Below are 15,905 nucleotides of genomic sequence, written 5' to 3'. Positions count from 1 at the left end.
CCCCAGGGGATGCAGCCCAGCCCCACCCCGCCTCCTTGTGTGGGCTGCCCTGCCTCCTCGGCCCTGCTCCTCACTCTGCACGTGTGCATGCGACGTCATAGCTCTGTGAGGCTGTGCGGACACAAACAGGCAGACGGAAACACTTGTCACTCATGGACACAGCTGGGCAGGTGGAGAAGAGGGGAGGGTGAGAAGAGGAAAGGGATGCCTTGAGCAGAAAAACTCCAAGGAGGTCGGGCACAGTGGCTCACGCCTGTCATCCCAGCACTTTGGGAGGCCAAGGCAGGCAGATTGCCTGAGGTCAGGAGTTGGAGACTAGGCTGGCTAACATGGTGAAACCCCATCTCTACCAAAAAAATACAAGAATTAGCCAGTCATGGTGGTGGGCACCTGTAATCCCAGCTACTCAGGAGGCTGAAGCAGGAGAATTGGTTGAACCTGGGAGGTGGAGGTTGTGGTGAGCTGAGATCGCACCACTGCACTCCAGCCTGGGCGACAGAGTGAGACTCTGTCTCAAAAAAAGAAAAAATAGAAAAACCCCAAGGAAAATTACCAGAAAGGAAGCTGTTTAACAGTTACTGGTAAACATTTAATAGAAAACATTAAATAAATGTCTAATTGAGGACACTTAAAAATGAAGCAGGCACAGTTTATAGTGGACAAATTTTGAGTTATAATTACAACCCTGAACACTTTGTTTTTGAATTACTTTGTATTTAATTCTAAAAAAACTGTGGTAAAATATTTATCTCCTAAAACTTGCCATTTAAATCATTTTTAAGTGTACAATTTAGTGTCATTAAGTACATTTACATTATTGTACAACTATCACCACTATCTATTTCCAGAATTTTTTTTTTTTTTTTTTTGAGACGGAGTGTCACTCTGTCACCCAGGCTGAAGTGCAGTGGCACAATCTTGGCTCACTGCAAGCTCCACTCCCGGATTCAAGCGATTCTCCTGTCTCAGCCTCCCGAGTAGCTGGGATTACAGGTGCGTGCCACCACACCTGGCTAATTTTTGTATTTTTATAGTAGAAACAAGGTTTCATCATGTTGGCCAGGCTAGTCTCCCAACCTCAGGTGATCCACCTGCCTTGGCCTCCCAAAGTGCTGGGATGACAGGCGTGAGCCACCATGCCCGGCCTTGTTCCAGAACATTTTAATCATCCCAAACGGAAACTCTGTGCCTGTGTAATAACTCTATGTCCCTTCCTCCCTGACCCCTTGTCCCCTGGCCCCTAACCTCTTGGCCCCTATTCTGTTTTCTATCTTTATGAAAATGAGACAGAGACGTTCGAGGTTGAGTGGTACTGGGGGTCTCAGAGGCCCAGACACCGTCTTAACACCCTTTAAATCCTCTGAGCCACTCTCTAATCACCCTCATGAACTAGCACAGCTCAGCTCTTAGCAAGGACTGGTGGGGGACTCCCCTGCCCCAAAGACTTCTGGGCTTCCACCCCCATAAATCTTTCCTCCTCTTCTCCAGGGCTCGTATCCACAGATTCCCGCTGCTTCAGGTGCCCAGCTCTTGATTTCTTCCTCTTTCACTCAAAGGCAATTCCATGCTCTGCTTAGACTGCAGCTCACTGCGTTGTAGTTGGGGCAATGGTTCCCAGGCAGAAAGTTAGGGAGATCATAGGGCTCCCCTTGTGATTTTCACTTCTCTTAGGAATTGCAGTTATTTATTTATTTATTTATTTATGAGATGGAGTCTTGCTCTGTTGCCCAGGCTGGAGTGCAGTGGCATGATCTTGGCTCACTGCAACCTCCTCCTCCTGGGTTCCAGTGATCCTCCCACCTCAGCCTCCCGAGTAGCTGGGATTGCAGTTGCCCGCCACCACACCAGGCTAATTTTTATATTTTTAGTAGAGACAGAGTTTCACCATGTTGGTCAGGCTGGTCTCGAACTCCTGACCTTAGGTGATCCGCCCACCTTGGTCTCCCAAAGCGTTGGGATGACAGGCGTGAGCCACCATGCCTGGCCTTTTTTTAATTTTTAGTTTTTAAAAATCTTTAGCCGCTAAGTGGGTGTTACTTGAAGGACTGCCGTTTTTCACTCTGCCTGATGTCCTGTCCCTGAAAAACACGTGCTGCGTGTATGTTGCCTGGTTTTGTGATCGTTGGCAGCAGGACGGCTAGCCCAGTACCAGATACTCTATTATAGCTGGAAGTGAAAATCTATTTTATCAAAGGCTCATTTTTAGAAAACTGCTCGAGGGCGCCATCGGTTTTTCCACAGGCCTCCTGCGATCATGTGATTTTCCTATGAGTTTAGTTAGAAGCAATCCCTGCATCCCATAATAATGCTTATTGATGATCTCTTTGTCAGTTGTTAACTGGTCTGTCTTTGCCAGAGAGCTATTCAAAGATAGCTTTGCATGTGATTTGAGTAGTTTTTCAATGTCACTCTTGTTGATTTAGTGACATCCCACATCTTTGACGAGATTTGCTGTTTCACTTGGCAGTTGATTCGTATTACGTTTGCACGGCATTGTTGGCGGTTTACAACACTGCACGTTCACTGTGATATTTAGAAAGGCTTTGACCCAGAGGCAGGGATATACACATCCATGTTAATTGGGGCAGGGATGGGGGATGGTTGGAGGTTGCCTGATTGCACCTTTATAATTTTTTTCTTTTTTTTTTTTTGAGACGGAGTCTCGTTCTGTCGCTCAGGCTGGAGTGCAGTGGGCCTGGACCCCAAATCCTGCCTCTTTGGCTGGTGCTCGTCACCCAGAGCTGCCCTGGTGTTGAGGCACTCACGGGACAGGCCTCGGCATTGCTCTGTGGAGACCTCCTCTCCCTCCCACTTGGGCAGGGAGGAGATGGAGGCCGAGAGGGGCAGGTGATAGGCTCTCCTGAGGCTGCAAGCAAGTCGGGGTGGGATGGAGGAAGAGAATTTGAGGAACAACCAGAGTGCATGAGGCTCTTTGAGCAGTTGAGGGAGGAGGACATTGCACCGATCCAGGTGCCTCAGGAAGCACTTACATGCCTGGGCCTCCTTTTTTTTTTTTTTTTTTTTTTGGACAGAGTCTCCCTCTGTTGCCTAAGCTGGAGTGCAGTGGTGCAATCTCAGCTCACTGCAACCTTGGCCTCCCGGGTTCAAGTGATCCTCCTGTCTCAGCCTCCCAAGTACTGGGATTACAGGCGTGCGCCACCACGCCCGGCTATTTTTTGTATTTTTATTAGAGATAGGATTTCACCATGTTGGTCAGGATGGTCTCAAACTCCTGACCTCAGGTGATCCACCCGTCTCGGTCTCCCAAAGTGCTGGGATTATAGGCGTGAGCCACTGCGCCTAGCCTGGGCCTCCTTTTATCTGGAGACTTGGGAGGCCAAGAAGGCAATGTTTGTTTTGCTGCATCCAAGATAGTAATAGTGTTTTACCCTTCAGTTTCAGCCAGACACTGGAAGAACTTTGCCCTGGTCCCCCTTTTAAGAGAGGCAAGTGCTCGAGATAGGCCCTCTGCTCAGCCCGAGGAAGTGCACCTGCGACAGTTTTCAGGGTCCCTGAGACCAGAAGACGCTGAGGTCTTCAAGAGTCCTCCCGCTTCCGGAGAGAAGTGAGGACCTCACACAGACAGCTCTGTTAACGCTGGGCCTTAGGAGACCCCGCCGCCACGGGGGGCTGCCGAGGGAACACCGGGGCTCTGTCAGCAGCCTGGCCTGGTCTGTGCCTGCCCAGCATGTTCCCAGATCTGCACCAGACAAGCTGTGGGAAGCGTTGGAAGCATGGGGAGTGATGTGCATCCAACTGTCCCTGTCCCAAGTGAATCTCCTAACAGGCTTTCGAGGTTTTACTCACTTTCCTAAACAGTGTGGACGGTCAGTCTCTACTGGGACATGTTATGCCCTTGTTTTCTTTGATTTTATTTTATTGTTTGAGACAGAGTTTCACTCTTCTTGCCCAGGTTGGAGCGCAGAGGCACAATCTTGGCTCACTGCAACCTCCGCCTCCTGGATTCCAGTGATTCTTCTGCCTCAGCCTCCCGAGTAGCTGGGATTACAGGCACGCACCACCACACCTGGCTAATTTTTTGTATTTTTTTAAGTAGAGACGGGGTTTTGCCTTGTTGGCCAGGCTGGTCTCGAACTCCTGACCTCAGGTGATCTGCCCGGCTCAGCCTCCCAAAGTGCTGGGATTACAGGTGTGAGCCACCATGCCCAGCCATTTTTTGTTTTTGTTTTTGTTTTTTTTTTGAGTCAGAGTCTCACTCTTGTTGCCCAGGCTGGAGTGCAGTGATGTGATCTTGGCTCACTGCAACCTGTCTGCCGGGTTCAAGCGATTCTCCTGCCTCAGCCTCCCGAGTAGCTGGAATTACAGGTGAGCGCCACCACGCCCAGTTAATTTTTGTATTTTTAGTAGAGACGGGGTTTTACCATGTTGTCCAGGCTGGTCTCGAACTCCTGACCTCAGGAGATCTGCCAGCCTTGGCCTCCCAAAGCGCTAGGATTACAGGCGTGAGCCGCTGCGCCCGGCCTTCTTTTATTTTACATACTAGAAGCAAAAGTAAACGAAGCCCAGGAAAACACCTTTGGGAGCAAAAACCTTCCTTTGATGGAAAACACAACAGCCCTTCCTCTCTGTATTGTGCTCGCTCTCCACGCTCACCTGCCCGGGTGGTGTGGGGGTGTTGGTCTGTACTCCCCGGAGAAGGCGGGGGAGGCCGTCCCACTCCCAGTTCTGGCAGATTCAAGCTGTTGCAGGAGTTGCCTTCTTCATCTTTCCTTACGATCAATCACAGTCTCCAGAATATCAGCTCGATTGCTGTTCAGGTTAAAAGTACAGAACCACATCCCAAAGGTACTTGGTAAGAGTGTTGGAAAGATCTTCCATTTGTAGGGACCCCAATCCTGCCTCCCCGCAATGGCACATGCTTCCACTCCATCCATAGTGGCATCCTCAAATAAATACATATGTATACATATATATCGTGTCAAGTGTACAGTTTGTGCCAGGTAATGGGCTGGCATAGCTAACTGGCTCTGTGTAGGCTGCTTATGGAAGCATGTGTGCACACATGGGGATGTGTGTGGGTGTGTGCATGCATGCATGTTTGTATCTCTGTGTGTGTGTGTCTATGTGTGTATGTGTGTGTGTCTGTGTGTGTGTATGTGTGTCTGTGTGTCTGTGTGTGTATGTGTGTGTGTCTGTGTGTCTGTGTGTATGTGTGTGTGTCTGTGTGTCTGTGTGTGTGTCTATGTGTGTATATGTGTGTGTATGTATGTGTGTGTATGTGTGTGTGTGTATGGTGTGTGTGTGTTGTGTGTATGTGTGTGTGTATGGTATGTGTGTATGGTGTATGTGTGTGTGTGTGTATGTGTGTGTGTGTATGTGTATGTGTGTGTATGGTGTGTGTGTGTGTGTGTATGTGTGTATGGTATGTGTGTATGTGTGTGTATGGTGTATGTGTGTGTGTGTGTCTGTGTGTGTGTGTGTGTATGTGTGGGTATGGTGTATGTGTATGTGTGTATGTGTGTGTGTATGTGTGTATGTGTGGTGTGTGTGTGTGTGTGTGTGTGTGCATTCCTATGGTTGCATTCCTGCTATCACGCAGAAATGAATAGTTGCGACAGAGACCAAGTAGTTTGCAAAGCCTAAAATATAAAAAACTTACCTAAAATATAAAAAACGTACTATCTGCCCCTTTACAGAAGAGTTTGCTGACTCTTCATTTACACCATAGAGCTTAAGAAACAGATGCTCTGGAAGAGAGATCTGTTCCAGCCATGGGCAGGTTGTGTTAATATCTGCGGAGTGTAGAATGAGTGGTTGAGTTGTGGAATTACTGGATGTTGGTTCATGAAAGGATGACCTTTGGCTGAGGCTGGGGCTTGGGCTCTACCAGGAGAGGTGTTTTGGGAGGAAATGCTGGGATCCCTCCTCCCTGTGCTCTAGCATCATGTCTGCCTCCACATAGGAGGCCCCACGGAAGAGCCCAGGGCTAGTGCCCCCAGTGCCTGCGTGTGACCATGGCAAGTGAAACCGGAGCCTGGAGGATGAAGGCCGCCAGCTGGGATGTGGGGAGTGTTTATGAAGGTGCTCCATGTGCATCTCCCTTTAAGTCTCCTAACAGCTCGTGAAGAAGTTATTATTAGTTCCGTTTTATAGATGAGACAATCAAGGTTCCAACAGTGAGTAAGGTTGCACAGCCAGTAAACACATTGCCTGGATTTGACCCCAGGCAGTCTGACTCCCAAGCCTGGGTCTTAACTGCTGTGTCAGGCTGCCTGGCAGAGAATGTGCTGGGGCATGCCAGCCTATCCTGGGCCACAGGGAGGTGAAAGGGCTTCTCGCGTCCTGCTGTGGGCCTGGGACTCCGTGCTTTACCTGTAGGCCTTTCTTAGAAAATGTGTGGGTGTCAGACAGCTGCAAACTTCTGTAAATTGGATCAGCTTTTTGTTTTGTTTTGTTTTTGAGACAGAGTCTTGCTCTGTCGCCCAGGCTGGAGTGCAGTGGTGTGATCTCGACTTGCTGCAACCTCTGCCTCCTGGGTTCAAGGGATTCCCTTGCCTCAGCTTCCTTAGTAGCTGGGATGACAGGCGCCTGCCACCACGCCTGGCTAATTTTTGTAGTATTAGTAGAAATGGGGTTTCACCGTGTTGGCGGGGCTGGTCTTGAACTCCTGACCTCAAGTGATCCACCCGCCTGGGCTTCCCAAAGTACTGGGAATACAGGCGTGAGCTGGACTTTGGATGATAATGATGTATCAGTGTCGATTCACTGATTGTAACAATGTACCACTCTGGTGCAGGATGTCAGTAGCTGGGGAGGTTGTGGGCACAGCAGGTGTATGAGAACTCGCTATATCTTTTTGGTGTCAATTTTGCTGTGAACCTAAAGTTGCTCTAAAAATAAAACTGGCCGGCCGGGCGCCATGGCTCCCGCCTGTAATCCCAGCACTTTGGGAGGCTGAGGCGGGTGGATCACCTGAGGTCAGGAGTTTGAGACCAGCCTGGCTAACACGGTGAAACCCCATCTCTACTAAAAATACAAAAATTAGCCAGGCGTGGTGACGCATGTCTGTTACCCCAGCTACTTGGGAGGCTGAGGCAGGAGAATCGCTTGAACCCCTAAGAGGCAGAGGTTGTGGTGAGCGGAGGTCTCGTCAGTTCACTCCAGTCTGGGCAACAGAGTGACTCCGCCTCAAAAAAAAAAAAAAAGAAAAGAAAAGAAACCAAAATACAAAACACAAAGTCCACTGGGGTCACTCTTGGGGTTTTGACAAATGTCTGACCTGCGTTTACCATTATAGTATCAGACAGAGGAATTTTATTGCCCTAAAAATCCTCCATGCTCCACCTATTCATCAGTCCCTCTCTCCAGCTCCTGGCAACCACTATTTATTTATTTATTTATTTATTTATTTATTTATTTTATTTATTTGAGACGGAGTTCTGCTGCTCTGTCTCCCAGGCTGGAGTGCAGTGGTGCAATCACAGCTTACTGCAGTCTCAACTTCCTGAGCTCAAGGATCCTCCCACCTCAGCCTCCGGAGTAGCTGGGACTATAGGTGAGAGCCACCACACCTGGCTCATTTTTGTATTTTGTAGAGGGGGGCTTTCATCGTGTTGCCCAGGCCAGGTCATGAACTCCTGGCCTCAAGCAATCCACCTGCCTTGGCCTCCTCAAATGCTGGGATTACAGATGTGAGCCACCGTGCCTGGCCAGCCACTGATCTTTTACTGCCTCCATGCTTCTGCCTCTTCCAGCATGTCATGTAGTTGGCATCATCGTAGCCTTTTCAGATTGATTTATTTTACTTAGTATTATGCATTAGAGTTTCCTCCATGTCTTTTCATGGCATGAGAGCTCATTTCTTTCATTGGAGGATAACATTCCATTCTATTGGATGTACCACTCTTTTGTTTTTTTTTGAGACAGGAGTCTCGCTCTGTCTCTCAGGCTGGAGTCCAGTGGCACTGTCTTGTATCACTGCAAACTCCGCTTTCTGGGTTCATGCCATTCCCCTGCCTCAGCCTCCTGAGTAGCTGGGACTACAGGCATCTGCCACCACGCCTAGCTAATTTTTTTTTTTTTTGTATTTTTAGTAGAGATAGGGTTTCACCGTGTTAGCCAGGATGGTCTCGATCTCCTGACCTCATGATCTGCCCTCCTCGGCCTCCCAAAGTGCTGGGATTACAGGCGTGAGCCACCGCGCCTGGCCGGATGTACCATTCTTTATCCATTCACCTAGTGAAGGACATTTTGGTTGCTTCCAAGGTTTGGCAATTATGAATAAAGTTGCTATAAATATCCATGGGCAATTTTTGTGTGGGCACAAGTTTTCAGCTTCTTTGAGTAAACACCAAAGAGTGTGGTTGCTGGATTGGAATGCTAAGCGTATGTTTAGTTTTGTAAGAAGCCACCAAAGTGTCTTTCAAAGTGGCTGCATTGTTTTACGTTCCCACCAGTGATGACCGAGGAGTTCCTGTGGCTCCACGTCCTCATCCGCATTTGGTGCTGTTCACATTTTGGATTTGGGCCATTCTAAAAAGTATGTAGTGGTCATTTTATCTCTTCTCTTTTTTCTGTCTCTCTGTTTAATTTAAAGTTAATAGCATTGACCAATACGTTGTATGCATTTACACTATAGCATGTTATATTTTTGTTTTGATCGTATTCCTTTTCACTTTTCCATTCTTTTTCTTTTTCTTTTCTTTTCTTTTTTTGAGACGGAGTCTCGCTCTGTTGCTCAGGCTGTGTGGTGGCACAGTCTCGGCTCACTGCAACCTCTGCCTCCAGGGTTCAAGCAATTATCCTGCCTCAGCCTCCCGAACAGCTGGGACTACAAGTGTGCAGCACCACACCCAGCTAATTTTGTATTTTTTTTTTTTTTTTGAGACGGAGTCTTGCTCTGCCGCCCAGGCTGGAGTGCAGTGGCCGGATCTCAGCTCACTGCAAGCTCCGCCTCCCGGGTTCACGCCATTCTCCTGCCTCAGCCTCCCCAGTAGCTGGGACTACAGGCGCCCACCACCTCGCCTGGCTATTTTTTTGTATGTTTTTAGTAGAGACGGGGTTTCACCGTGTTAGCCAGGATGGTCTCGATCTCCTGACCTTGTGATCCACCCGTCTCGGCCTCCCAAAGTGCTGGGATTACAGGCTTGAGCCACCGCGCCCGGCCTAATTTTGTATTTTTAATAGAGATGGGGTTTCACCATGTTGGCCAGGCTGGTCTTGAACTCCTAGCCTCAGGTGATCTGCCCACCTCAGCCTCCCAAAGTCTTGGGATTACAGGCGTGAGCCACTGCACCCAGCCTCTGTTCTTTTTCTTTACTAATGCTCTCATAAAACAAAATGGTAAAAACAGGAATGAAACAAAAAAAATGTTTTACATCATGCTATTGATTTATATATTTACGCTTTTTAAAGTTGATTTTTAATGGACAAATGAAATTGTATGTATTCACAACACACAGCATGATGTTTTGATACATGAATACAGTGTGGAATGGCCAAATCGAGCTGTCTCACACATATAGCACCTCACTCTTTGGTGTGATGAGAACACTTAAAACCGACTCTCTTGGCAACTGTCAAGTCTACTGCTATCTCTGTCTTCGTGTCCTTCCCACCGTCACCGGGAAGCAGGACAAGCCACAGCCCAGAATCCACTGTGGGCAGCTGCTGAGCTCTCCTGGCTCAAGAACAGTGGTGGCTGCCAGGACCCTCTCCCGGCCCTTGTCCGGGTCAGCCTGCTCGGGCGTGAGGCTGGCGTTGGAGGTCTACCTGGCTCCCTCTCTCCTTCCTCACTGCACCAAAAGGGCATTTCCTAGAGTGTGTGAGGGGGCCGGCCCCTCCTTGCTTGCCCCTGCCCTACAGAGACCCCCTTTTCCTTCTCCGCCTGTGCGGGTGGAACTTGTGGGCTTGTTGCTTGGGCTTTGTGTCTGCAGGGCTTGGGAGTTTTGGGAGGCAGAGGGGGCCTGTTCAATGACGCCTCGTGTGTCCTCTGTGGGGTGCTCTACAGAGGCAGAGGATGGCCCCCGCATCATGCGGATGGACGCTGCTGGCTACGGCTTCCACTCTGAGCTCAGTCTGGCGGGCTGGGCACCCATGGGCACCTCGGGGCTGTCTGAAAGTCAGACCTCGGGGGAGCAGAGTTGGGGCAGGAATATCCGGAGGCTGCCCTCTCCCTCTCCCCGCCTGCCTCCCACCCCAGGCCCCGGCCCCATCGCCCCTGGTTGTGCCAATTGGGAAGTTTCCTTCTCGGGACTGTCGCCTCTCCAGGCTCTGTGTGTTCCATCCACTGCCAGAGAAGGACCTGCGATCACAATAAAAGGTGGGCACAGCGTGGCTTATGGCTGCCACCAAGAGTGAGGAGTCGGACACTGTGCAGGGGGCAGCTCCTTCATCCTTCCAGACTCCCAGGCATGGGGGTGGCTGGGAATGGGCACTAAAGGTCGCTGCGAGCTGGCCAAGACGGGGCGGGCCGTGCTAGTTGGGTGCCTGCAGCGTGAGACTCATGGCTGCACACTCCTGTGACTGCTGTGTGGACCCCAAACACAGGACAGAAACCCCCCCAGGGGCCTGAACCCTGGCAAGGCTCAGCCGGGGCTAGACAGGCAGGGGCACGGCCGTGGTGTGGGGTGCTGGCTCAGCCCAGTGAATCCGTTCCTTTCCGTCATATTGGTGACAGCATCCACACCAGGCCACGGGCCATGAACCCTCTGAGGCTGGGCCAACAGCCCTGTGGGACTAAGGAGTCAGGGCTGCCCTAGCGGCCTGGAGTCACTCAGTGGGCTGCACCCTGGCTTGTGGCCCCATCTCTGTTCAGCCCTCTGAGTCTGTGTGTCGCCCGAGCCTCTCACAGCTCTTTGAGGATGCCGTGGTCCTGGCCTCTGAACCTCTGTGGGTGTGGCTTTCTCTTGTGGCTTCCTCCCTCCTTCCAAGTCCAGGCAGAGGCACCCTCTTTCCCGAACCCATGCCCTACACCCCGTCAGAGGGACTTCCTCCCGCCATGGGGGTCTCAGCCCATTTTGTCCTGATGGGTCATGGTTCCTGCCTGAGCCTGTGTCCCTGTGGCCCATACGAGTTCCTCGAGGGTGGACACGGCCTTCTCCAGTTCTGAATCCCTCATCGTTCACCTGCGTCCCTGCCACGGCCTCTCCCATGGGCTCTCATGAGGTGCTGGGTTAAATGGGGTTGAACACAGACCACCTAGGGGCCGAAGCCGCTGCTTCCCTGTGTTTGGGGCGGAATTGGGATGGGCTCGGGCTTCCTAAGTAGTGACTGCGACTCCACTGGGTGACCTGGCTCCTGCTGCCTCTCATAGCAGAGTGGGGGTCCCTTCTTCCTTGCTGGGCACAAGGCACACCTCTGGGTGGGAGACAGGTTCCTTTTTCACCAGCTCCCACCCGCCCACTGAGAAAAGGTACGAACACAAGCGACACGGAAGCACTGACATTCGGCAGCAGCCTCCTCCCCTGGCGTCTGAGGCAAGCCGGGAGGGCGCGGGGCTGGGTCGGGAGACGGCGAGTGAGCAAGTGGCGGGAGGCTGTGCTCAACCCCAGGTCGGGCTTTACTGGTGGAGTTTCAGGCACAGTCATGAGATTTCAGATTGTGAGTGGGAACTTCAGGACCCCCTGACTTCAACGGCAGAACTGGTCTCCCGCTTCACCCACACCTGCAAGTCTGGTCTGCCCCTGACTGGCCACGGGTCCTGCTCTCCCATGGCCTGGAAGCCTCACCCGCCTCCTGCCTCCTCCCCAGGCCAGGCAGGTTGTGATGCTGAGGAATTGCGAGGCTCACAGCTGGGGATTTCCCTGCCCATCACGCGCCAGCTCCGGCCTCATCAGCGGAGACTTCCTGCTCTGTCCCAGCCGTGTCTTGTCCGCATCTCGCCCCGAGGAGCAGGTGTGCAGTTCCTGAGTGACGCGAGGCACACAAGGCCGACCTCGCTCCTCCCGCCTCACAGCGGCAGCCTGGGCCAGGAGAGAGGGCAGCGATTCCTCCCGCGATGCCCTGGACTTGGAGAAAGGCAGCCTGGGCAGTTGCTGGGAGAATACATGGAGATGACAAAAGCAATCACAGCTAAGAGCTGACATTGTTTATTGAGTGCTTGCCGTGCCCTGGGCCTTGTTCTGGCCCTTTCTACTGGCACTTGTTGAAGCCTCACGATAACCTTGCAAAGTGGGTTTATGAAGCACGTTTCACAGATGAGGAGACTGAGGCTCGGAGAAATGACCTGCTAGGCTCATTCAGCCAGGAAGGGGTGAGGCTGGCACTAAGGGCCATGATGCGTGACTGTTGGTGGAAAGTATTAAATGGGGAATTCTGTCCCCGAGAGACCTGATCCCAGGAACCGACTTTTGAGAAGAAGTGCCAAGTCTTGGGGCTGGCAGTGCTGAGGTCAACCAGGCCAGGCCTGGGCTGTGGTGTTCCCCCCCGGGGGACAGAGCAGAGCACTTGACCCTTCACTAAGCCCACTCGCCTCTGTGATCTCTTTGGCTCTTCGCGGCAGCCTTGGAAAGTAGGTGTTAAGATTCCCGTTTCCTAGTTGGGAAAACTGAGGCCTGAGATGGGAAGTCCCTGCCCAGCATGGAATGCCAGAGAGGGAGGAGTTGGACCCATAACTTCGACCTTGGCACCTGCAGCCTCCCCTGCCCTTTCCCCGGTGGGGGTGAGGCTGCTGTGTGGGTGTGGGGGTGACTCACACGGGCCACGTGGGCGGGCGGGCGGGCAATGCAGCTGTGGCCGGTGGGCGTGGCCTGCCTGGCGCCGAGGGCAGGTGGCCCAGCCAGTTCTGCCTCTGATGCCTCATTCCAGCCATCCCTCTGCCTGCAATGAGAGCTTTCCACCGCCTCAGCCACAGTCCCACCCAGGGGCCTTGGGCCCCAGACATGCGGTGATCTCAGAGCGAGGGTTGCCACGACCACCCAGAACCTCACCAGGTGAGTCTTCCCTGCACAAGGCAGCTGGTCATCTCCAAGGTCCCTGGGGAGCCCAGAGCGTGGCCCTCAGAGGTCCTCTGGGCCATGTCTGCCCTTGGCCAATAGGCCTTGGGAGGAGGGTTGGAAGGAGCTTGGGCCCCAGCGAGGAGAGCAAGGCCGTGCGCTCTTGGCTGTAGGGACATGTGAGAATACAGGTCCTTACAGACTCAGGAACATTTCCCTGAGGTTTGGGAATCCTGGGGAGGGACATCTCAATCTTATCACTGCTGAGGGGCAGAGGAGAGGCTCCTGCCTCCCCAGACTGGCCCAGGGAGGTGGCTTTCTGGGGCAGGAGTGTGATGGGAGTTCAGGATGGGAGGCGGTGGCCCCACCGCGAGAGAGAGATGGGGCCCAGGCATCTCACAGGTGCTGAGTCAGCAGCTGTGGCTCTGCGGCCCGCTCTGTCGCCCAGGAAAGACCATTTCAATCAGTGTCAGGGATTGGGAGAGAGAGGGAGGGCCAGGGCAACAAGAGAGTCCAGCAGGTGAGAACGTGGGGTTTATGGGGTGACTCAGGGAGCTAATGATAGCTGCTGCGGCCCTAGTCTGGAGCTCCCTGAGCCTCTCTGCTCTGTCCCAGCCGTGTCTTGTCCGCATCTCGGACAAGATGCCCCAGAGGCCCCCGGCAGGCCACATTCTCAGGCCCAGGGAAGGCAGAGAGCAACCAGCTCTCAGGGCCACAGAGTCCTTGGGGACCACTCAGCCCACTTCTCAGAAAGGAAAACAGAGGCCCTGGGAGGGGTGAGACGCGCCCTTCATCTGTCTCCTTCATGCTCGGTGCCTCCCAGCCTTTTAGTTCACCAAAGGCCACGTGTGGATGGGGAAAGCCGTAAAGGTTGCCCGTCCTCATCAGGCCGTGACTGGACATGGGAAGGCCGGGAGCCCAGCAGTCCCTCTCGGTGGGCTGCTCCACCTGCCTGGCCTCAAGGTGCCTGCGCTCCGGGGCCAAAGCTCTCCCTCGCCAATGCCTCCCTGATCCTGAGCCTGCTCCGTTTGAGTTGGAGGGCGGGGGACTCTCTCCAACCTGATGACATCCGGTTCTGGAAACTTCCTCCAGGAAGCTTTCCCATTGGGGTGGGATCACCAGTGGCCCCAGCTCCACCCCACCCAACTGGGTTCTTCTTACAGGAATCCATCTTCCTGCCCCCACCTATGTGTCTCTGGGTGAGTCCCCTGAGGGTGACTCAAGCTGAGAGTGGCACCCCCTGACTGCACAGTCACCACCTATCCACACAACCCTTTCCCAGCCCGAGTCCTCTCTCTGTGGCCAGCTGGCCCCCTTCCCCGTCCCTATGGCCCCTGCAGCAGCCTCGTCCTGGCCCCTGGCTTCTGGTGTCCCCCACCCCGCAACGCAGCACCCAACTCCCAGCTGCCCCTGGGGATCAGCCGTAGCTCTTTATGTTTAATAAAAACTTTATGTATTTTTTATTCATTTTTTTGAGACGGAGTCTCGCTCTGTTGCCCAGGCTGGAGTGCAGTGGCACAATCTCGGCTCACTGCAACCTCCGCCTCCCGGGTTCACGCCATTCTCCTGCCTCAGTCCAACCTCCACCTCCTGGGTTCAAGTGATTCTCCTGCCTCAGTCCAACCTCTACCTCCTGGGTTCAAGCGATTCTCCTGCCTCAGCCTCCTGAGTATCTGGGCCTACAGGTGTGCACCACCATGCCCGGCTAATTTTTTGTGTTTTAGTAGAGACAGAGTTTCACCGTGTTGCCCAGGTTGGTCTTGAACTCCTAAGCTCAGGCAATCTGCCCACCTTGGCCTCCCCAAGTGCTGGGATTAGAGGTGTGAGCCACCGTGCCCGGCTAAAGCCACAGCTCTTATGCAGTGTGCAAGGACTTCACAGGGCCCAGCCTGCCCACACAGCTTTTGTTGCCAGGGTCCCCGTGAGCTCCCCAGGTTCTCTGGCCACAGCAGCTCCCGCCACTCCTACCACTCCTGACCCTACCAGGCCGTGCCCTCTGCCCGGCTTGTCCTTCCTCCACACAGCAGCCTGTACAGTCTGTCCTGGTCTTGTTGGAAGATGTATCAGTCCCCCTTCCCCACTCCCCACACCCCTTGGGGCTCAGCACCGTGCCCAGCCCACTCTGAGCATCAATAAAGCAGGTCTGGACAGGGGGTCGGCCTCCTCCGCCTGGGGTAAGGGGACTCAGCTGCTCCCTGCAGGTGGGAGGGGAGTCTAATGGACGGCAGCCATAAGCTGGTTACACGCAGCTTTGGGAGGGCGGGGGAGATGATGGGTGTGTTGGCTGCCAAGACCACCTGGACACTGAGGAATCCAAAACACCCGAGGAGCGTGAGGCTGTGTAACTAGGAGCATAACGTCTAGAGCAAAGGAGGTGATAATCTTGCTCTGCGGAGGTCAGAACTGTTTGAGAGCTGCTCATCACGAAATCGGAGAGGGGCCTCGAGAAAACAGAGCTGGTGCCCAGGAGTCCGCCTGGGGACTGGCCGGCTGAGATGGTGTCGTGAGAGAGGATCGGGGCATGGTGGTCTCTACTGGGACACCTTCCTGGGCTCTCCTAGGACCATAGCATCAGGGGTGCTAGAGCAGGGAGCTGGGGAAGCTTTGGGGACAGCTTCTCTGTCCTTGAAGAAGGGTTGGTGACCTGGGAAGGGAGGAGTGAGCTTCCTGTCCCAGGGAGTGTGAACGGGAGCTGGATACAGCCACACGGGGATCCTAAATTCCCTGAAGCTCCCCCCCGTCTCCTCAGCCTGAGCATCTGCCCTGTTGTTGTATTCCAGCCATGAATGCCCACCCCAAGGAGACGGTGCCTCTCATGGGCAAGAGAGTTGCCGCCCCCAGTGGGAACCCTGCTGTCCTGCCTGAGAAGAGGGCGGCGGAGATCACCCCCACAAAGAAGAGGTGGGTCCGGAGGGCTCGGGACTGGGACTGCGGCACTGTGAGGGGCAGGAGCGGGGGGCCTGGCAACCCCCAGGGAGCCCTCGCCTTGGGGAGACCTGAGACTCTCAG

The 15,905-nt window shown here is 53.4% G+C and overlaps 2 protein-coding genes across 7 annotated transcripts in view; both read left to right on the top strand.

Annotated features, from left to right (window-relative positions):
* Positions 1–4,930, top strand: part of TRPV1 (transient receptor potential cation channel subfamily V member 1) — a 44,191-nt gene extending 39,261 nt beyond the window's left edge. For 3 of the 4 annotated variants that reach the window (XM_077969944.1, XM_077969946.1, XM_077969945.1), the window contains one exon: positions 3,397–4,930. In XM_077969944.1, coding sequence (XP_077826070.1) covers positions 3,397–3,569 — 173 coding nt within the window. In that variant the 3' untranslated portion in view covers positions 3,570–4,930. The remainder of the gene's footprint in view (positions 1–3,396) is intronic. The other variant, XM_077969947.1, reaches the window with a different exon arrangement.
* Positions 4,931–12,714: 7,784 nt separating this feature from the next.
* TRPV3 (transient receptor potential cation channel subfamily V member 3) overlaps positions 12,715–15,905 on the top strand; it is a 51,342-nt gene continuing 48,151 nt past the window's right edge. For 2 of the 3 annotated variants that reach the window (XM_028835884.2, XM_028835886.2), the window contains exons 1-2: positions 12,716–12,893; positions 15,677–15,797. In XM_028835884.2, the coding sequence (XP_028691717.2) occupies positions 12,755–12,893; positions 15,677–15,797 (260 nt within the window). In that variant the 5' untranslated portion in view covers positions 12,716–12,754. Of the gene's footprint in view, positions 12,894–15,676; positions 15,798–15,905 lie in introns of all 3 variants that reach the window. The other variant, XM_077969948.1, reaches the window with a different exon arrangement.

Source organism: Macaca mulatta, chromosome 16, assembly GCF_049350105.2.
Source record: "Macaca mulatta isolate MMU2019108-1 chromosome 16, T2T-MMU8v2.0, whole genome shotgun sequence".
Classification (NCBI taxonomy): Eukaryota; Metazoa; Chordata; class Mammalia; order Primates; family Cercopithecidae; genus Macaca; species Macaca mulatta.
This window is presented reverse-complemented; position numbering and strand designations above follow the sequence as displayed.